Source organism: Balaenoptera ricei, chromosome 5 (assembly GCF_028023285.1).
Source record: "Balaenoptera ricei isolate mBalRic1 chromosome 5, mBalRic1.hap2, whole genome shotgun sequence".
Taxonomy (NCBI): Eukaryota; Metazoa; Chordata; class Mammalia; order Artiodactyla; family Balaenopteridae; genus Balaenoptera; species Balaenoptera ricei.
In genome coordinates, this window is record NC_082643.1 from 141174730 (window position 1) to 141196886 (window position 22157).

Consider the following 22157-nt stretch of genomic DNA (forward strand, 5'->3'; position numbering starts at 1 on the left):
GACAGAGGGCCCTCCTCGGGCCTGACTACGACAGGAGCATCTTGGCCTGAGCCGTCCCAGGACAGGGAAGCTGAGCCTGGGATGCGAGGCGTCCCCGAGTCTCTGCCCAGGTGCCCCCCGCCCCGCACCCGCGTGCCCAGAGCTTGCCCTCTGACACCCTGCGAGGCGGGCTGAAGCCCTAGGCGGAAGGAGGGGAGGTGCTCAGGATGGGGTGGGCTGGCTGGGGCTCCCTCCCCCCACCGCAGTCAGAACTTGGGGTGCAGAGGGGGAGGGCAGCAGGGGTCCCTGGGTCAGGGCCTGGCCCTGCCATCAGCTCCTGGTGGAGGCCCCTCCCTCTCTGGGGACACAGGGACACCACACAGCACCGCCCAGGAAGGCTGACAACTGCTGCACTCCTCCGGCCTGGGTACCTGGCACAGAGCATTCAGTAGTGTTTGCCAAGTGAACGAGTGACCGGAAGGCCCACCTCCTCCAGGAACCACCCCCCACCCCGCCCCGCCCCGCCCCGCCCCGCCCTAGATGAAGGATTCAACCTACCAAGTGGCCCTAGCGCTGGCCCTGTGTCCCCCAGAGCCCGTGCCAACCCTGACCATCCTCCAGGTGGACCTTTCTTCAACCACGACTCCACGAGCAGAGCAGGGCTGACTCAGTGCATCCCAGCACCAGGGGCAGGGGGGCCAAGGGAGAGGCAGGCAAAGCCGGCTCAGGGTCTCAGACCCAGCTCCACCGACTCGGGTTGTGACTCGGCTGTCCCCGCCCCCCAGCCCCTGTCCTCACCTACAGTGGGGCTAAGAGCACAGGAGTCGTCCGTCCTCTCTGGACAAGTATCCACCGCCAGACATGCGGCTGGAGGCTGCACCTCCAAGGCCCTGCGGCCCCTACCCGCTGCCCCCTCCCTCCCCCCACCCAAACCCTCCTTGGAGCTTTGGGAGAGGGCAGAGGCCCGTGTGCTGGCCTGGCTGGGGCTGGTGAATCGTCATCAGGAAAAGCTGCTGCCCCAGGGCACCCGGCCTGGTCACCCCAGGACAGCGGGTCCCAGTGCCTCCGCGGGGCAGCTGTGGCCCACAGGCATCGCTGCCCGTGGTTCTGGGCACCCAGGCGGCTCGGAGGAGGCATCTACACCCCCTGCTAGGCCCCCAGCCAACACGCCCAGGAGAGTCAGGGTAAAAGGCTGGGCTCCAACCATCTCTTCTCAGGTTTCAGGGGCACCGGAAGCCCTGGAGAGGGGGGGCCCGGGGGACGCTCCCTGAAGCAGAGCCCTCACCTTCGGCCCAAGGACAAGGAGGAGCCAGGCAGGAGGGGAGGGCAGGCCCAGCTCCCAGCGGCCCCACAGGTGGGCCCTGCATGCCCTCGGCTGGGCAGGGCTGCAAACCTCGGCACAGGCCTCCGCCTCCCCCCGTGGGGGCTCAGGGCAGGAAGGGGCCTCAGGGGCCTCCAGCACCTCCTGGGAGCAGGCAGCGGTGAGCTGAGCCCGCCTCCGAAGGCAGGGGTTTGGCCGAGGAAGACTCCCCAGCTGGGCAGAGGCAGGGAAGCACAGGGAGTGGGCGAGATGGGTCCAGGCCCGGGCGCGGGCAGGGCAGAGCTGAAGGAGGGCAGGGCGGGAGGATGGACTCCCTGGTGCCAGGCGGCGACGACCGTGCCGGCACCACCACCCTTTCCCCGCGCGCACGGGAGCCCAGACCCGTAACTTGCAGTCCTCCGCCTCAGCAGGCAGAAGCCAACCCCGACCCGACGGCTCCACTGGGCCAGCCAGGCTCCGAGCACCGCCTGGGCCGGGCGAGTGGAGGCCTGGCCAGTGGTCCGTCCCCTCCACAGCGCAGGGTGAAGGCCTGGGAGCGTCAGGCCCCTGGAGGACGTGGCCGTGCCGGGCCCCGGGTTTCCTGCTTGGAAGGCCAGTGGGGATGAGCCATCCAGGTGGAGAAGCCAGGCTGTTGAGGCCCCCAAGCGCGTGGAAACTGCAGGACACCCTCATGGTTTCCCCAGAGCCCTGGTGACCCCACAAAGTGGGCCCACCCTGTGCCCACGGGCCCCGGGCCCTGGCAGAATGCCCCGTCCGGCGGCGCCTGGGCCCATGGCCAGGCTACCCTGAGGGGCGAGGCTGGGCCGGGCACCCCCAGACCCAGAAGGGCTCTCAGGTGTCAGGCCAGGAAGCAAGGGCTTCCTCTGAAGGCAAGAGGGGTCTTGCCCTTTACCGAGGGCACCTGTGCGCGGTGGCTGGAGGGCGAGCGGGGGACATGCCGTCGCTTCTTTCCAGGGGATCTGGGGACATTTCCTTTCTGGAAACAACAGGTGGACCAGGCGTGCCGGCCAGGGTCTGGCTGCCTCGCCTGGACCAGGGAGGGGCGGGTAGAGCTTAGGCAGCTCTGAAGGGTGAGCTGAAGGGGCCCTGGGGGTGTGTCGCAGAGGAGACACACCTGCGGAGGTGACATGACCTTCCCAAACGCGTAGAGCAACTCAGGTGGAAACGAACCCGTGCGGCCCGTCCACGAGGCCCAGCAGCCCAATGCTCTCCAAGCAGCTTCCTGCCAACACTGCCCGCACCTGCGGCGCCTGCACACATCCCGACACCCTGTCTGCAGGCGTGTGCGGTCCCACGGCCGTGACCACAGGCAGGGGCCAGTCCACCCATGCTCGGCCGTCTCTCTGGGCACCCACCACGGTCGGGCTCGGGGCCGCCCACTTCCCAGAACTGGGGGGACTTCAGCAGACACTGTGAAGCGCCTGCCCGGGGCAGCCCGTGGCCCAGGGTCTCTGTGTTTGCAGGTTGGTGGGCGATCACCAGCGCCCCGAGATGACTGTGACGCTCACTACCGGGGTTCCCGGGGGCTGGGGAGGACGGTGCCCACTCAGCTGAGTGGAGAAGCCTTCCAGGAGGAGCTAGCATTTCAGGCGGGAAGAACTCACCGGCTCAAATGGACAGGGCAGCATCGACTCACGCTGTCGCCCAGGAGCACATGGGCCAATGGCCAACGAGGCGGAAGGGGCAGCTGGACCGTGAGGGGCTCGAAAGTCAGGTCGTGGCCCCCGAGTGAGCCCCCCAGAACCTGTGCCAGCCCCGACCACCCCTCCAGGGGAGGGCTCTGGGTGAAATCCCCCGGCCCCTGGGAGATTCCGACAGAACCGCTGCAGCCTTTGTGGCCGCGTGTGCTGGCAGGAGGCCCGCTGCGAGGTGGTCCGCGGGTCGCCTCCTCAGCCCCGCACGGCCAGCCACCCGACCACCCGCCCCGACCGAGGCGCTGGGCTCGTGCTGGTGTGGCAGCACCGTCCGCCTCCCCCCGCGGGGTCTAGGCTCCCCACAAGCAAAGCAGGCCTCACCCGGCAATTTATCGCTTAATTCTTTTCTTCTTATTCGTAAGTACAATGTTTGTAGCAGTTTAAAAAATTAAAATGTACATCTCACGCCAGACCTCCCTCTCCTCTCGCAGACAGTCACGTCTGGGCCAGGCTCCGGGACGCACCCATCACAGCCCTGCTGGTGCCCAGCGTGGCAGGGACGGCGGGGACAGTGGCGGCGGCGCAGCATGAGCTCAAACCCCTGCCGATGGCCACTCCGCCACGGCTCGAGGCAGCGAGTACGGGCAGGTGGCCCCACTGAGCTCAGAGCCCAACCGCCTTCGGCAGGTCCACGACGGCCACAATCCTCCAGGGCCAGGGGTCACCCTGCAGTGACTGTCTGGGGCCAGATGCTCCCACAAGCACTCGAGGGAAGTGGGTTGCTTCAGCTGCTTTAGAAAGTGCCAGGCACAGGGGAAGAGTGCCCCTGAAGCCTCCAGGCCCCCTCCGGTTGTCACCACCATCTGAGCGCCCCCCCCCCCCACCTGCTGAGCGCATGCCCAGGCCCGTGGTCCCCTCCTCGCGGGGGCACCCTGAGCTCCCCAGCGAGCCTTGGTGGCCTTCGGGGTGGTTTTCACACCCCCGCCTGTTGCTCCAGCGGGCAGAATGGCCCTGAGTCTCACCCTGGCCAGGAGCTACAGTTTCGGCCACAGCGGAGAGGGACAAAAGCCAAAGCGAGGCCACGTGCCAGGAAGAGACATTATCAAGATGGAACTGAGTCCACACCTGCAAACCACAGAGAAGTGGCCCACGCCACGCGGCCCCGGAGGAGTTTCCCTGCGACACGGCCGAGCGCAGCTCTGTGAACCCGCGCCGACAGCAGGGGTCCCCTCGGCTCCATGGACGAGCTGCCCGCGCCCCAGGGCTGGGCAGTGACGCCCGGCCACGAAGGGCGTCCTCTGGGGTTCAGGGCCTCCTCTGATGCCACACTGCGGGTGTCTGGAGGCGCCTCAGCGTCTTCTTTCCTCCTGAGAGGATACAGGGCTGCAGGAGTGGGAGAGCCAGCGGTAAAGGGCACTAGGAGGCTGGAGAGCCCCTGCCTGGCTCAGGGGCCGCCCCGGGAGACACGGTTCCGAGAAGGCGCGAAGCGCATCGCCCACCAGCCCTACCCTGGTTTCACTCAAATCTTTCCTGTGTCACCAGCAGGAGAACAAAAACACCCCGCCCAAAAAAACAGAAAACAAACCTGACGATCAAATGAACGATACTTTCAACAAAATTTGGATTGACAACATGATTGGTGCTCGCCGTAGACTTTCAGGAACTTGGTAAAGTCAGTCCCTTCTGCAGAGAGCTGACAAGGTGGACTATTTTCTCAGTGGGATTTTAGTGACCCCATGCAGCCGACTCCACAGGGCAGGTCTAAGGAAGGTCGGCTTCTACAGAGAACTGACGGCCATTCTTAGAGGCCTCGCGTGCCTGTGTCTTGATGAATATAGACACATACAAACGCATTACACACATACTCAGCCACAGGTAAAGTGATCTCACTCATAAACTCATATCCGTTTCGGGGGCACACCGGCAAGTCTTTGGGTTGGCACCCAGGGCCAGAGCTGGGCTCAAGCCCCCTCGTTAAGCACTGGCTGTTACAGGTCACGTGGTAACAAGGAGGACCCACCAAACTCAGCTGAGCCTGGTGCTATGACTCCTAAGGGGAACGGTTCCCAGTTTTACATTCACAGTGTTATTTCTAACAAGCGTAAACATCTCAGCAGGGACAACGTCAGCCTGCGATGCGTCTATCTCAGAGATGCTGAAATAACGTGGGAGTCCAAAGTGAAAAGGGAGAGAGAGCGGTGCCTTTCTCACTTCTTGTTCAGAGTCAGGAGTTCCTCCCCAAGGTCCTACTTGGACCTCTGACCCGTTTCTACTGTTCACGCCCTGGCCGGGCGAGGCCTCTGCCGGGCGCTGGTGGGGAAAAGCCAAGGGCTGCTCTGAGGAGGGGCTCCCACAGCCTCCCCTGGCCGCACACTCTGACCCCAGCCGGCCTCAAACCACGGCAGCTCTGGGGGTGGGAGCGGCCTGGGTCCGTGCCCGCAGCTGTGTGCGCCGTGGTGAGACGGCACACAGACAGACGCGAGGGTAGCTAGCCGTGCACCGAAGGACCCCTCCCCTTTGCAGACTCTGGAAGTCGGCTTCACAGTCATCTCCACTTGCCAATGAAACACCCAAAACCTGACTGCACGTGAGCTCATGACCAAACTGGCCAGCACGACGGTGACCAAATGACTGGCTGCCTCTGGGGACCTGAAGAGCCCCGCCTGTAAGTGCTCCACCAGCCCCTGGCCAAGGGCACTCGACCGTCCACGCCTCGTGTGCATTTGATGATGTGGCTGCTTTGGGCCCAGAAACAGCTGGTCCAGGGGCCGGGGCCTGGGGTAGAAGTGGCGGCCCTGGCTGGCCTCATTCCGGCCCCACCACTGGTCCAGTGGGCACAGATCCGCACCCTCCTGTGCTGAAAGGAGGCCCCGTGGATGGACTGAAAGGGAGCCGAGGAGGTGCTCGGGCCTTTCTCAAACAGTTGCCAGGACACCAAGCTTTGCTCTTGACCAAGAGGGGCGCAGACAAATAACGCTGTTACACCCTCGGGGCTGCCAGGCCAGGCAAGCGTCTGGGCCCCACTGTGCAGGAGGGACACGGGGGACTCGGATCCCAACACCCGTCGGCCAGCCCCTGGGTAGAGCGCGGCCCCCGTCAGGACAGGAGCGGGGGGACGACAGTGTCGGTCAGGACAGAGGCTGCTCACAGCCAGGCGGGCCGGCCTGGTCGGCTAAGTGCCCAGGAGCCGCCCGTCACCGGTGGGAGAGCCTTGAGAGCCGTCTGTGCCCCAGAGCTGACTGCCCACGACCAGGACAGCCACGGGGGCACCTTCGCAACTCGTAAGGGGGCACAGGGGGAACTCCCGGTCAGACATCTGCACACCAACACCTCCCTAAACTCTGACTAAACGTGAATGCACAAAAAAGGGCGGCGTGTCGGGGGACTAGGGCTTGGGCGAGAGGAACGCCAGAGTAAGTCTCGTGGAGGGAGAGGGACGGGCTCCTGTCGATCTCCTCGGAGGCCATGACATGCAGCACAGACTTGGCAATGCACAGACTGTACACGGGCATAGAAAGTTACCTTAAAATTAATCTCTTTACTGATATAATTAAACTTTAAATCCTGAGAAGAAAACAGAGACAGGGAAGAATGGCGCGGGCTGTCGTGCTCCCAGCCACCCCACCCGGCCCAGGCCCGACGCCAGCGCGGCACGCAGGCCTGCGGGAGCCAACGAGACCCCAGGACCCCGTGCCTCACTGGGGAGATGCAGAGGGTGCTCCTGGAGGCCCGTAGCGTCACCTCCCGCCTGCGGGACAGCAGAGGGGCTAACGGCCGACCTGCGAGACCGAGGCAGGAGCAGCCGTCAGCCGGCGACAGCGAACAGGCTGCACACGAGGAAGGACACACCGGGCGACGGGCGTTTACCGCTAGCTCTAGCACGAGGGGTCGGCAACGGCTGCTCTTGTTCCCTGCAAGACTCAGGCTCCACCCCAGAGATTCCTGCATACGTTCCCTGCACGCGGTGAGGGAGCCGCGCGGTGCAGGCGGGGCCCCGAGTCCTGGCGCCACCTCGCCTCCGCCCGCGTGGGCGCTCAGCACGTGGCGACCTTGTGGACGTTCCGCAAACAAGCCAGCAGGCGGTGGTACGGGTTTCCCGGCACGGCGACCACCTCGAACACAGACTGGAAGGCCCTGCGGTCGAGCTCCTCCTCTATCTGGTGTCTGTAGAAGTCCGCGGCCACCAGGCAGAAGAGGTGCACGTCCACGTGCTCCAGCTTGCCCATCCTGCTCACGACGTGGGGAAGGCTGGCAGGGCGGTTAAGGGCGCAAGGCTGCAAGTGCGGGGGGGCCTGCCTCCCATCCTCCCTGGAAACCCCTGCCCCGACACAGGCCTGCCAACGGCCCGGGAGCGCCGAGTGCCAAGCCAAGCCGCGGACGGGGTGGAGGCGGCAGCTGCCTCCCACCTTGGCTCCGGGAAGCCAGAGCCCCCGCGGAGGGCACTTCTCTCGGCAGCACCTACCTGGCCCGGCACCCGTGCACTGAGGGCAGAGCCGGGCCGCCCTCCCGGGCCGCTGACAGCGCCAGGACGGCTGTCTGCTTCGAGGCTCTGCGGTCTGTCCTGGGGGGCGGCTGACAGGAGGGCAACGTCCCTTTGGCAGCCAGCATCTTGGGGGTGGGAACTGGATCTTCACTTAAGCTTTTACCCAAGAGAGTGATACGAGGCACGTGACAAAGAATAACGAGAAGCAGCACGAGGGACACACCCAGCTGCACGGACCCACGAGCAGGCGGGAGGAGCTCTTTGGGGGGGGCCTCGCCCCCCCCCCCCGCACTCCTCAGAGCAACACCCCGGCCCCGCCCCTCCTGCTCTGCGTAGGGAACACACGGTTTTCTGTTTCCTTGTCCACAGCTTACTCTCTTGGGGCTTAAAGTAAACATCACCTTGACACCCGGGCTTTCTGCAGAGCTTAGGTTTCCAAAACCTTAACGCAAACGTCAACCTGGATGTTGACGGCGGTGCTGCCCCTGGGAGTGCTACGCCCCGCGGGGCCCCAGGACCCAGGCAAGGATACATCGCCGAAACCCACGGGCTGGTGGAAGCGCTGACAAAGAAGCAGGAGAGGCTCCACATGGCCATGGCAAGCGGGGTCCTCTGCGTGAAGTTGGAGAGGGACAGCATGACCCAGTCCCGGACCACGGACGACTGCCCTGTGCTGTGCAGAGTCTGGAACACCTGCGAGGGCGGAGAGCCCCGGGGGCCACCCCGTCAACACCGGCTTCGGGGGAAGAGTGGCGGCTGGCTTCAAGGGGAGGATCTGGCAAGTCCCCGGGACCGACACGTTCAGAGGCTAGTAGGCACCTGGTCTGGGGGCTCCCCTGGGCTGGGCCCTCACCTGGTACACTACGGTGGCCATGAACTGCGGGTACGGTTGCTGGTTGGACAGAAACTCTCCAATGACCTTGTTCATGACGTCCTGGGGCGGGAAGAAGTCATCTAGAAACTGGGGGAGGATCCGTGCCACCACTCTGGCTTCACAGGGAAACCCCTTCCTGATCCTGCAGGGAGGAGACACGGATCAGAGCCCCACCCTGCCCAGGGCTCCCAACCCGCGTGGGGACCCCCAAGCCAAAAAGGGGCCCTGAAGTAACAAGCAGAAATGGTTCGGGGCAGTGGCGTTATGGGGGAATTAAGTCAGTCGTAACAGAACCGCGCCCTCGCTAGGGCCTGTCCTCACCAGTGTCCACACGCTCCTGGAACCTGTCGGCGTCTCGGCCAGGCCCCCTTCTCACCCGCCTGTCCCTGGTGCCCTCCTGGCACCTCCCTTCAACACACCCTCAGCGGGCATCTTGGGCAGCGTCCTTCCAGGTGCCAGCTGGGAAGGCGGCCAGCAGGCTACTCACGCTACCGTCCCGTTAGCGCACACCGTTGGCCCTCCGTATCCGTGGGTTCCGCACCCAAATTTCAGTCCGCGGCTGGTTGGATGAAGGCAGAGCCCGAGGATACAGAGGCGGATTGTGCTTCACTATTTTATACCAGGGACTCGAGCATCAGCAGAGTTTGGAATCCGTGGGGGGTCCCGGACCCAATCCCCGTGGATACCGAGAGACGACTGTACAGAAAAGCTATGTGTGACTGAAAAGCACCAGAAGGGACCTGGAAACTGGCCCAGGCGTGCCTGACCCACCTGTCTGCAGACGCCAGCCGCTGCCCAGCATGGGCGACACTCGCAACTGAAAGTCAGCTTTGTCAAGCCAGTGTCCCCCGCGCGTCCGGAGGGTGGTCAGGCTGAACGCCGGCCCTGCACTGGCTGAAGTGTTTCTCCCACCAGCAGGCCTGGGAGCGCAAGCCCCACGTGGGCAGGGGCCTGAGCGTGGGCGCCTCTGCCCACCGTGGAGGGCCCAATGAAAGTGAGGGAAGAGTGACTGTAAACGCTTTCAACGCTCAACGTGAAAACAGCCCACACGCTCAGCTTCCCACAACCCCTCACCTGGCCAGAGCAGACGGAGAAAGTCCTGCTAAGTGTGCTCTTGTGAAACCCCAACTGGCCTCCTGCTGACCGAGCTGACCAGACCTGTCAGGCTGAGTGGTGCGGAGTCGGCTGCCCCAAGGCCACAGACACAGCACGTCGCCTGGACCAAGAGGCCTGGGGCAAAGCCGGATGAGGCCCCTCACCTATTCTACAGGGCCGCAAACTGAGCCAGTCCTAGACACAAGGGCACACACGTCGGGGGCAGGCTCTCAAAGATGTCTGTGTTTGTCATTTAAGTCTGTACCACGGTCTACCGAAGCCTCCTGAGCCACTGCTAACGTGGCGCCAAGACTCCTCTCACAAGGCAGCAGGTCTGCCGGCCAGTCGCATTACAGGCCCTCCCGACACCACCGCACGGCCGGACTGCCCCTCGCCTTCAGCAGACACGCCAGCACTGGGGACAGCCTCGGAGCCAGTCGAGTCCAAACCCGGGTGCTGGGGTCCTAGGACTGCCCGCTGGAGCAGAGCCCGAGGGCAGCGCGAGCACGCTCAGGGCACAGGCAGGAAGCAGGCAGCCCCCAGCGGCGGGCCGAGAGCAGAGCGGGTGTGCAGGAAGCAGCAGCTCCCGGCTAAAGCTCCAGGGCAGGGCAGGGCAGGGCAGGGCAGGGCGGGCTCCATTCTTACCTGTCAAAAAGAACAGACACACGCTCCATGGCCACAATCACTGACTCGCTGTCGGGGGCGGCAGGGCTGGGGTCTGAGGTTCTGCCTGGACTGATTTTCTCCTTTCCTGAAACAAAGCCGTTCAGTTCTTTTCATTTGTAAAACCGCACAGGCTTTGTAAGTAGGGCCTGGAACTCACGCAGGAGTTTCCTAAACCCCTAGAGATGATCTGAGACCAGGTGGCGGGAGCCCCCAGCACCCCAGGGCCCAGCCCAGCTACACAGGGCCCAGGGGTCCGCCTGCAGACCCGCTCCCAGGCGGGGTTCCGGCACCCGCACAGCTCTGCAACCTTGAGAACCGGAGGGGCCTGTGGTCTGCGTCCCGTGCGTCGGAGCTCGGCGGCACTGACCCGCCGGGCACAGGTGGCCCCCTGCTCACCTGTGTACATACAGGTGAGCATCAGGCCCAGGGCCGCCATGGCGCGGTGCGGGCTGTGCACGTTCACTCTGTCCACGCTCAGCTTGACCAGGGACTCCGCATCCAGCCGGGAGAGCTGCTCGGAGAGCAGCAGGCGCTCCAGGCCCCTCAGGACACAGTGGTAAACGACGGACGGGGTGGACTCCTCGCTTCCAGACAGCATCACCCCACACATCTGGACAGGAAGGAAGACCTCCCAGTCAGAGAGCCACGCCCGGCCTCCCGTCGCTCAGGCTTCTTCCCCCAGATGAAAGCAACCGAGGGCCCCACTGCGCAGGTCCAAGAGCACGGAGCCCACGCCCGTTCCCGCGCACCTGTATTATGGATGCCGAGAACTCTGGCCCGACGTCCAGGGGGTAGTTCTCAATCAGGTAGAAGGCCGCGGCGCACATCACCAGCACGTGCTGCTGGCTGTGGATGTTCACGCAGCTGAGAACGAGACAAGGGCCAAGCTCAGCCACGCACGGCGGCTACTCCCACCTGAGGGCACGTGGTGTCCTCCTGTCTCAGGGACCTCAGCCGCTGTCCCTGTGAGAAGGGTGCCTGCCTGGGTCCCCGCTGACCCCTGCCCATGATATGGCCAGGGTCTGACGTACGCTTTGACATGCGGAACGTCACTTCTCACAGCCCCCCACCCCTGGTCAGACAGAAGGCCTGGAGGGAGGCAGCAGCGGGAGGTCCTGGCCGCTGCCACTCACTGGGCTACGCCTTTGAGGCTGGAGAGGAGGCAGTCGCTGAGGGCCGGGACGAGCTGCTTGGCGGTGTCGTCTAGGAGGTCGCACTCCAGCACGTAGAGGACGCCGTGCAGGGCTCCGATCTTGCTGGGCAGGTGGCTGCTCCGGAGCGTGCTCTCCAGCAGCCGGCTGACCGGCTCTGCCACGGCCTTGTCCTGGGGCACAGCACACGTGGGGGCTAGCCTCACAGCGCCGTGGGGGCCGAGGGAGGCCGGCCTCGCGCTGCGGTCGGGCCTGCGTGCGGGGCTGGCCCTGGGCTGGCGTCCGGGGGCTGGGGTGTCGGGATGGGGGGCTCCCTGGGCCTCCCCTGCTGTGTCTGTGCTGGCGCCCTTCCCCCCTCCCCGGGGCTGCAGTTCGGTGTGTGCCCGGCAGAGGGGCCTGCGGAGCCTGCGGGCCCCCAATGAGAGCCCCGGTTCTGAGTCTCTGACGAGCTTCCCTGGGGACAGCGTGTCGCTGGGGGTGGAACGCGGCCCGTGTGACTCCACGGGACGGGGTTCTGGAAGCTGGCGCCTGTTTCCTCTGGACCTCGCCCCTGGGCCCTCTCCCTTCAGTGGTTCTGCTTCACAGCCTTTCACTGTGATGGATCAGAGCCCTGAGTATGTGAGCCCTGCGTGTCCTCCTGGTGTGGCCCTGGGGACCCGCAACGGTAGCCTATGCTAACTTGTACGAAAATGGTCTTAGTTTTCCTCAGCAGCCTAAGCAGGATGGAGAGAGGCAGGAACCTAAACACTCAGCACCACACTCCGCACTTCAGATCGGCTTTTCATCAAAGAAGACACCTTCACAAGGCAGAGATGGCGACCACTGCTTTTCACAGACCACCCCGCCCAGACACAGGCGACCACCGCTGGCCGAGGGCCTTGTCTCACTCTGCAAAAGCCATGAAGGCTGCCTGGCCCTGCAGCCCTCCCCAGGAGCTCCGTCCCGGGGCCCCGGTGGAGCTGACACTGCTGAGGACTCCTCCTCCTTCTGCCCACACCCAAGGCCACCGACCACCACCAGGACCCGCCGGAGGGCGCAGCTTTCCCCACACCGGGGAACGGGAACGCTGGTGCTGCACAGGGGCCCAGGCCACGACCTGCAGAAAGGCAGCGTCCTGAGGGAAACTGCGCTGCCCTTCACACCGGGACGCGAGTCCGCGTCCCCGCGCCATCCTGCCTAAGCCTCTTCTTGAAAACCATGATCACTCGTTCCATTTACTGACAACACAACATTTACCTCAGGGATCTAGGCCAGAGCACAAACACAATTACCATGAAAACAAACCCAGCAGTTGAAACTCCCGCAAGGACAAAAGGACCCCTTCAAGCCTGGCTGCACAAACCTCCCTCTCCACACCCAGAGGGCCGACGCTTAGAAGAGCTGTCTACTCAGCGGAAAGCCAACGGACTCACTGTTTCTGTTCCCTGGACGGTGGCCCCAGGGCCGAAGGCCACCCAGGATGAATGGTACCTGCTCTGGGCCTTGGCTCAGAGGGACAAATTCAATGGGGGAACAGTCGGGAAGGAGGGGACGGTCAGGGCTCCGGTCGTAGACCCCAGCTCACACCCCACGTCTGCCCCGTCCTGTGCGACCTGGAGCAAGTCAGCAACCCCCCACCTCGGCCTCCTCGGGAGCAGGTGGGATCGTGGCGGCCCCACCTCCGCCAGCCTGTACACAGGGTGTGTGGGGCACAGGGGAGAGCTCCGCAAATGGCAGCACAGGACAGACAGCATGGGTGTGGGACGTGGGAGAGGCACCTGGGTGCCACCTCGCCCCTCGCCAATGGTCCCAAATGCCCGGCTCATGGCGGCCACCCCTGCGTCTGTTCAGGGAACGAGTCTCTATTCTAGCATAGAGCTGGATTCCAGGAGACATCTGAGCGAGAAACAGCAGTGACTGGCTGATGCCACGTGGCCTGGAGTCACGCTATTTGCCTCCAACGGCAGGGCTGGTATTTTAACATGCTCTAAGAAATGGCAGGGCCTGCGGTCAGTACTTCCTGTGTCTGTACCGCGTGGTGATGCGGCCACAGAAGATGGCGAGTCCCGATCAGCTAGAGGCACAGCTACGAGGCTCAGGAGAAGGCCCGCCCGGGCCCTGGGCTCAGAACAGAGCACAGGATCCAGCTCCGGGGGTGGGAGCGCAGGGTCACTGAGACAAACGGCCCCGGGGGGAGGCTCTGAGGACAGGGAGCATGGGGGGCTGCAGCACACGGAGAAGGAGAGCGGGGCGCTGTGGACCACGGGCGACCGTCCAGGAGGAGCCAGCCCCGCTGCCCCCGCCAGCACAGCCGAGCCCCTCCGGGGACAGGCACCGGGATAACCTGGGGGACCGGGGGACATGAGCCCCAACCGAGGCTCGCCCAGCACCGCACACTCCACAGCGACGCGAGCCAAGGCCCCACGCCGCCTCCCACTCACCATCCCAAGGACGGCGGCCGCCTTGCAGGTGGCGGGTACCAGGTACTGCTGGAGAATCTCGTCTTCCGAAGGGTGCACCCTCCGCAGCTCTGTCAGCGTCAGGTACATCGTCTCAAACTGGTTGCGCTCCGTAAACAAGTCTGAGACCACAAGGAGCTGGCGACGGGACATTCGGGCAGGAAGGGGTGAGTTACGCTATGGGAAGTGCGCAACGCAGGACTTCACAGGAGCCCTGACCGGGAAAAGCAACCAACAAAACCCGGAAACCTAAACTACACTGTAAACCTGTACCCGCGTGTCCTCCTAGTGCCTGTACGCACACACTGCTGCCGTGTGGGAACCCGCCCCCAGGCCACCGCCAGCGAAGCTACCCAGAGCCCCGGAATGGAGAAATGGGCGATCGTTTTGGAAATCAATGCTTTGGCAATGATTCTTTTTGTCTCCCCGAAACGTTCAGTGTTCACGTTACATCTAAAAGCAAACTTTGATTAGGCATGAAGGCCCTTTTTCTTTAGGAGGGTGAGGGAAGGCTGGGGTTGGCCCTTTCTCAGAGGCCCCAGGCGAGCTGAACCAACAAGCCAGCAGGACACTCAGCAAATCATCTAAAAGAGCACTTCTTAGGTGAGCCTCTCAGGGCCACAAGGTCAAAACTATTTTCCTAAAAACGCTAAGACCCTACTTGCCTTTCTCTCCTGTGCTCTCCCAACTGTACAGTGGTATTTTCTAGAAATTACTTAATATTAACAGACTGAATACAGAGGAGATACAAGAGTCTTGGCCACGCCATGCGGCATGTGGGATCTTAGTTCCCTGACTAGGGATCGAACCCTCGTTCCCTGCAGTGGAAGCGTGGAGTCTTAGCTACTGGACCACCAGGGAAGTCCCCCCAGGGGACTTCTAATGAGCCAGACATTACAGAGATTTGCAAAAGTATACAAAAACTAATTTTAAAAATTTATTTTAAAATAGAAATTGTTATCCTTATTATTTTTAAATGGATAACTTTTTAAAATTTAAGATCTTTAGCAGAACTTAAACTTGACTTTTTTGAAAAAATCAATTTGTAACTTACATTACAAATTAAAAATGAGGTTCTTAAAAATCTCAACTTGACCAGATATGAAACCATTTAGAAACCTTTAAAGGAGTATTGAGAAAAACAGACTTGAAAAAAAAAAAAGTTTGTCATTACCTAAAAGAGACATCTTTCGGTAAAAATAATAAAAACCCTGTGCTGCACAGGTAACAAGACGGTTCCAGTAACTGGGCATCTCTCCTTGCTGGATGGCTAATCTGGGTGACGTAGAGAAGCCAGCACTGAATAAGTAACTGTTTTAAAACTTCTCAGATGTGACTTCCAATACTGCAAGCATGGATGGATGTCACCGACAGACACCAACGCTCCTTGGGGTCCCTATCAATCTCAAGGATGCAAAGAAATCCCCCGGCCAACAGTTGGAGAACAACTGCTCTAAATTGGTGCTTCTCAAGCACCATTTGGTGGTCGGGTGGTCGGTGGGTTGGTGGTCAGGGGACCGTCTATCACAAGCCCCCGAGGAGACAACGTGGACAAGGACGGTGACCCTTCAGACCTTACGGTTAACGTGCCGTCCCCACGACATTCCCACTGGACTGACGGGTGGCACTGCCAGGGACTGGACCAGTGGAAACCGCTCCTTCACTGTCTCCAGGAGTACTACATCCTCCACCCGTGTCTACGCGCCCCCTCACGGGCGCCCAGAGACCGGGAACCCCGGGCGGGGGTGGGGGGGGAGGCAAACTCACCGACCGCACCACCTCGCTGATCAGGATGACGGGGGTCCTCCTGGCTGAACTTGACGGCAGGATCCAGCGACTGTACAACTCGAGCAAAAACTGCGAACAGGAATGGATGTCGACTCCAGCCCGGTGTTTCCTGCAATTTCCCCCCAACAGAGATGAGATGTTCATTTCCAGAGGCACCCCGTAAAGTCAAGTGACTAATCAGAGCTCTCCGATCGCGTGAACACAGAGGCAGACGGGAACCTGGAGTTGACTGGAGACATGGGCGGGGACGACGGTGCGGGGACCTCGGCCTCCTCCTCCTCCTCCTCGTCCCACTCCTCCTCTCTCAGGGGCGTGATGCTGTTCCCCAGCCACACGGAGTGGATGGACACCTTCAAGGGGCACAAGACAGGGGGCCGACGCTCAGGGCCGGAGGCAAGGGGCGCTGAGCCGCAGGTACTGCCCGGGGTCCCTGAGGCGAGCAGCCCCCAGCACTCAGCAGGGCTGCTCACGGCGCTGTGCCTTCAGGACTAAAGACCTGATGAAGTGACGGGCGGGGGCAGCCGAGGAGAGGGAAGGAAAGGGCCTCTAAGGAAGGACACTTTCGCTCCAAAGGGACATCGGGGTGAAGTCTCGGCACAAAACTGAACCAGAATGTGGGCTCTCTTTTCAAAACTGGTCCTCTCGCTGGCAGTCACTTGAGGACCCCGTTTTTCTGAATTACTTGCTTAACAAAGCTCCACACAAATGCAAAAGAGTGCCATGCTTATTCTGCAGAGGGTGCGGTGGGGAGGAACTTGAGAACCCGGACAGGCCCCCTGGTCCCCACGCGACCCATGGGGCCTCGCGCTGGACGGAGGCTGGGGGACTGACCTGGCCGAGGTTGTAGCTCGTGTTCCCCAGCTCCCGCTCGGGGTTGACCTGCAGCAGGAGCTTGTCGTGGCTGATGAGGGCACCTGAGGAGCGAGGGCACGTGAGTGCCGCCTGCACGGCCGCGAGGGGCTCGGGGGTGTTCTATCCCTTCACCACCCATTAAGCTGGCAGGGCCAGGGGGGCGATGCTGAATTATCACTTTTTCTCTGTAACAAACCAGCTTCAGACTCTGAACCGTAACCGGTTGTGGGCTGAGGTGTAAAAGCTAAGAGTCAGTAGCCGCGAACGAGGCGACTACCCAGCCGGCAGCCCTCTGGGAGCCCAGACGACAGCTCTGGTGGACGGGCCCTCCTGGGACCCCGCCTCGGTGCCGGGACTGTCCAGCTGTGCCCACCGGCCCAGGGCATAGGCTGACACCCACACTCAACCCATCCTCCCTGCAAGCCCCAGGGACAGCTGGCCCTCACCCCACAGGTACCTGTAGTAGCTGGAGACAGAGAAGGGACGGGGTCCCACGCCTGGTACAAGTGATGGGTGGCGATATTCTCCCTCTTTGAAACCATCGCTTGAATTTCCTGCTCTACGATTCCTCTGATGATGCTCAACTTCCTCCCAAACCTAAAGTTCAGAACAAAGGTCACAGAACATCTGGTTCCTCCGAATCTTACAAGTGAAAACCACCAGGCTTCCCCAGCTTTGCCTCAAGGAAACACAGGCACCTCCAAGCCCTGTGCCCACACCCTCTGTGGGCGGTTCCCGTCTGCAGGCCCTGCGCAGGTGTTCTACCAGCTCCTTCGGAATCTGCCCTAAACACTGGATGCCCGAGTCATCAGGCCTCAGCCACCAAGCCACTTTGTATCTGCACCCCCTGCACGGGGTTTTTGTCTTTAATTCTGGCAGCAAAGGAAAGGGCACCCTGGCGCCTCCCTGCTCCCACCGCGGCCGTCCCTGGAGACACAGGGCTTTTTGGGTGAACCTGGTGTCGAGAGCTTTCAGGGGCTTGTTCCGGGGCTGCTGCTCCAAGCAGCTCACGGCTGGGTTGCCGGCCACGGGCACAGTCATTGCGCTCAGCACCAGGGAGGTGATGGCCTGCACGGCCAGGACGTGGATCTGGGTCCTCTCCGTGTCCTCCTGGAAGGAGAGCCCACGGCACCAAGTCACAACACAGGCAACCACCGCTGCCCCACCTGTGGGCAGAAGCTGCGGGCCGTGGCTGTCCAGCCACGTGGCCTTGTGGGCGGGGGCCCCTGAGTGCGACAGGGGGGTGTGCCTTCCCAGCCAGGGTCCTGTTGTGTCTGCCTAAGTTCACCAGAACCCACACACATCTGGGATTTGAGATGAATCTGATGGGCAAATGGCTGCTTTTGAAAGCAAGGTCTCCTACAGGCACAAACCTCCAAATATGAATTACTTTTTAAGAAACTGTCCTTAAATTTCCTCACTGATTTTAGGGACTCTGCAGATGACAACCTGTTAGTTCCACACCTGTGAAAGACAACCTTGATGATGTCTGACATATAAACTCTTTGAATGGCCATTTCTGGACGCTCATACCATACCTTCTGTCAGAATTAAAAACGTATCTCATGACTTAATGTTTCAGGCTTTGCTTTATCTGAACATGTTTTTTTATTAATATTAAAGTAACATAATATGCATTAACACCCCAAGAAGCCTGATAAAATTTTCGCAAAACAGTCAAGAGAAATGAACACAGGTACGTATGTGTGGCCTTTATGACGTGCCTTTTCATTCTGATGAAATGTTGCTACACACTGTACCCTGAATATTGAGAAACAAAACTCAAAAATATTTTCAAGAAAGGACATAATACTACTGACCCTGAAAGGGCAGAGCACTGTGATAAACGCACTCCGGCCGCGATTCTAGGGTGCCCAGACCCTGGGGAGACTCATTCCTGCTCTGGAACACCAGTCATGACATGATCTGGCTACCTTTTAAAAATACGGTAAGACAGAAAAGTAAGAGCTTGCTGCCCTGCCTTTCCCCACCACGGATGACTCGCGAGCTGCTGTAACCGCCCGTGTGCCGGCCAGCAGACACCGGCGCCCGCACGCGGCCTTACTTCGGGCGGACTCTCCTCTTGCTCCATCACGAGGGGCTGAGTCACCAGGACACCGAGGAGGGTGGCCCACGTTTCCTCAAACTGGGTACGGCTGGTCCACCCTAGAAATGCAAATGTCACTTTAGACAGAGGGTCCCCTGCTGCTCAGACTTTTCGATGCCATGTGGCAGCTGGGCCCTCCGGCTCTCACTGGCCCAGGCGCCACATACAGCCGCTCCCTGGACCCTCACGACAGCGCGGCGACGCGGCAACACTGCCAGCCGAGCCCAGTGGTGACGGGACCGAAGCACACAGGTCCAAAGCCACACAAGAGGCCAGGCTGAGTTCAGCCCAGGCAGCCCGGTGAGAGGCACCCTCTGGAGCCCTGCTGCGTAGACGCAATGAAGTAAAGGGACATCTGAGCAGGCGACACTCAAATGGGGTCTGAGTCGCTTCTGCCCTGCTCACCAGAGGGTTGGAAAGTCCTCCAGAAATCACATCCCCAGACTGAGCGTACACCCCAGACCACAGAACTGAACTTTTGAGTGGGTGAAGCGTGTGCTGTGTGAATTCCACCTCAGTACAGCTGTTAGAAAAGTTAAAGCGCTGGTCCCTCTGACCCCACCAAGAAGAACAGTAGGTCAAAAAAGAATGTAATCTAGCAGGGGTGTGTGTGCTCAAGCCCTCCGGGAAGGCATCTCTGAGGGGCCACCCTCAAGCACCGTCACAAGCTGCACTCAAGGTGCTGTTTGATGAACGACTGTTTCGAGGGCTGCACTAACGTCCCCACCCGTGACCTTGGAGGCGGAGGTGGCCATGTCACTTGTATTAGGGCTACAAGTGACAAGAATGGGGGTGTTGAGGACAGGAAAACCCAGAGGTTAAAATGACGTGCCCCACACTACACAAAGCCCAGTGTTGTCCACCTAAAGCCTACTTCCCCCGCGTCTACCTCTGGCTCCATCTCGCCCAGGCTGCTGGTTCTGCATCCGAGAAAAGGGGCATCAGTGACCACATAGGAAGCACTCAGAGGAAATCACTGCTGCCCTTTACCTTAGGTGCTATACAAAGGCTGAATCTGGCTTAGCATTATCAATTACTAGGGTACCCTTCCTGACCTGAAACAAGTCTGGCACGTGAAAATTTGGCATTAAACTCTCACACACACACACAAACTTGGATCAAACTTTTCACTGTGACAGCTTTGTGTACGTTACAGAACGTATTCACGATTATGTTATGCCTTAACTCTTTTGTGGAATAAAAGGAGAAGACGGGTCCCACTACTGCAGCCCTGGCTCCCCCAGGGCAGGCACGATGACGTGTAACCACGCCGGAGGGGAGACCCGGACTACCTAGCGTATTGATGCGGTAGATGAACTCTTTGAAGACTTCCTTTTCCTGGAGGAACTCCACGGGGATCTCGGGGAACACGGTGCCAAAATCCCCTCCTGGTTTGGGTGACCATCCGAGTTTCCACACCTGAGAGGATGAAAGAGACATAGTCTCCCGAGTCAAGTCAGGATGGCCGAACCGCGAGGGAGCCAGGAAACACGCTTTCTCTCGGCGCAGCTCCTTGGCGGCCACCTCTTCCTGAGCGCAGACACGGCGGAGGGAGGGCCCTGGGCACCAGTGCCGCGGGGGCTCCCAGACCTGCCCAGGGCCGCCCGCGCAGGTGCCCCCAACCCTTAGAGGCTGGCAGGAGCACGTGAGGTTCGGCCACACGCATAAATATTTACCGCGAGCAAGCACGACAAGAGCCACGCCAGCCGCTTGTAAACTCCGTCAAGTCCAGCTCTGTCGTCTGGCACTGCCACGCACACCGGAGGGACCGAGGCTGCCCCGGCAGCAGGAGCCCAGCTCCCAACCGGCCGAGCCGACCCCCTCGGAGGACACAGGCCGCTGCCGGCCAGAGCTTGCACTCTGGATCCCCGAAGCCGGCCAGTGGGCCTCGAGGAGGCAGCCGGCTGGCCCCCGCAGCCCCAGCGCCCACTGGCCTCTGGAAGACGCCCTCTCAGCCTCTCACCTGCTCCCCGAACCCTGCTGCACGTCCACAGGAGGGTCGTGGAGCCGCGTGGGTTCAAGCCCACGCTCGCGGAGTTTCATCTACGGCGTGCGCGGTCTGGGCGGCTCTTCCCACACCCGGGCCAGCCATCGAAGCCTCCGGACTGTGCCCGCCTGCATCGGCTCCCCACTCCCACCCAAAGGTGAGCCGTCTCAACACCTGCAGCGACGGCCCAAGCGCGGCGCCCGGGCTGAGACCCACACCTGACTTCCCAGCTCTCCCCACCCCGGGGTGCCGGGTTTCGCCAACGCCCACAACTCCCAGTTTCCACGACGACCCCAGGACAGCACGTCACTGGGCTTTTCCTCAGAAAGAGCTCCCACAGCGAAACCCTCTTCACCCTCGGGGTCGGGGCACACCACGGCCTCGGTGCAGCCGCTGCGGAACCTCACACGCACAGAGGCTGAGCCCCGCCGGCGGGCACGCACCCTTCCAGGCAGCACCAAGCGCCTGCCTCTCGGCCCCGGCCCACCTCCCTCTGCCGGCTCCAGCCCGCGGGTGCCAGCCCAGCGCCCCACCTGTCCCTCCAGCAGGTGTGAGGGCAGCAGTGCAGCCGCCCGCCCGCCCGCCCGCCCAGGCCCCTCTGTGACGTGAAGCCGGGCCCCAGACGCCGCCCACCTGAACCTGGTTCCGAAGGCAGCTTTAAAAGAGCACAGGAGCTGCAGCTGTGCCGTACCCCCGAGCTGCCCCCGAGGGTGACCACCTAAAGGGAAACGCCCACTCCAGGAGGCATAATTTCTGCTCTCCCGTTCAACAGACGAGCCTGAGGACCTTGGAATCACATCCAGCATTGTGGGAGAAAAAAATCTCATTTCATCATGTGAGGATGCCTCACCCCATTTTGGAGCATTTCTACCAACGACTGAGCCACATCACGTCCGAGGACACCAGCCCGGTGTCACGAATGCAACCAAGGAATGCTCTGGCCACCGCAAGTGGGCATCTAAGAGGTTTCGTGCTCTCAGAGCCCCGAGCCTGGGGCCTGCCCGCGCGTCCCCCTCGCTGCTTGGGTCTTGTGCAAAGGGAGGGCCAGACTCACCAGGGGCGGGACGCGCGTGTAGCTGTTGACGAGGGGCAAGCGGGCCAGGCTGACGACGATGTTCCTGAGCACTGGCGTGAGGAACGCTGGGGCGCTGCTGTTCCTTTTATGGCCCAAGGCCAGCACCAACGGCAGAGCCTCCACCATCTCAGCCACCATCCCACAGGCTGCAGCGACATACTGAGGGTCTAAACAGGCACCGTGGGTGACAGAGGACCGTTCTGTCAAAACACACCCCAAACCCACCATCCCTCCCCCTGACCTTCCCACCCTCGCAGATAGTAGGCACAGCCCCATTGCTGGCCACGCCCGCCAGAAACGTGGAGCCCACGAGACTCTAGGCGGTCGCTGAAGGCCTACAGATCTCACCTCCTTCACATCCATCTAAACAAGCAGTCCTCTCCACATCAGCCAAGACTGGCACGAACACCTGGAACCTGGTCCCAGCCTCCCACCCACCCTGCATGTGCAGCCAGCTGACACCCAGGAGGAGGGTGCAGCCCCTCCCCGGGGCTTTGGCTTTCTCTGGCTCTCCCAGGACCCTGTGCTCGCTCGCCCCTAGGCTGGTGTGTAGAGACCCACGCTGTAATCCTCGGTTCACCGTTTCCCCAAGATCAGGGGTTCTGGTGGCTGGTGGAGGGATTCTGACGGGCTGCCGAGTCCTACCCGAGAAGTCCTGAGACAGAATGCTGAGGAAAACCCCATGTCCTGAGGGTTTAAGAACCACT

General features: G+C 61.6%; 1 protein-coding gene across 4 annotated transcripts in view; it reads right to left on the bottom strand.

Moving 5' to 3' along the window:
- Positions 1–6452: 6452 nt before the first annotated feature.
- Positions 6453–22157, bottom strand: part of HTT (huntingtin) — a 136409-nt gene continuing 120704 nt past the window's right edge. For 3 of the 4 annotated variants that reach the window (XM_059923695.1, XM_059923696.1, XM_059923693.1), the window contains 16 exons: positions 21430–21617; positions 19681–19807; positions 18347–18447; positions 17237–17391; positions 16739–16878; positions 16261–16343; positions 15649–15779; positions 15409–15538; positions 13624–13779; positions 11186–11376; positions 10802–10916; positions 10449–10662; positions 10032–10137; positions 8271–8433; positions 7950–8110; positions 6453–7182 (listed from right to left, as the gene is read on the bottom strand). In XM_059923695.1, the coding sequence (XP_059779678.1) occupies positions 6969–7182; positions 7950–8110; positions 8271–8433; positions 10032–10137; positions 10449–10662; positions 10802–10916; positions 11186–11376; positions 13624–13779; positions 15409–15538; positions 15649–15779; positions 16261–16343; positions 16739–16878; positions 17237–17391; positions 18347–18447; positions 19681–19807; positions 21430–21617 (2375 nt within the window). In that variant the 3' untranslated portion in view covers positions 6453–6968. The remainder of the gene's footprint in view (positions 7183–7949; positions 8111–8270; positions 8434–10031; positions 10138–10448; positions 10663–10801; positions 10917–11185; positions 11377–13623; positions 13780–15408; positions 15539–15648; positions 15780–16260; positions 16344–16738; positions 16879–17236; positions 17392–18346; positions 18448–19680; positions 19808–21429; positions 21618–22157) is intronic. The other variant, XM_059923694.1, reaches the window with a different exon arrangement.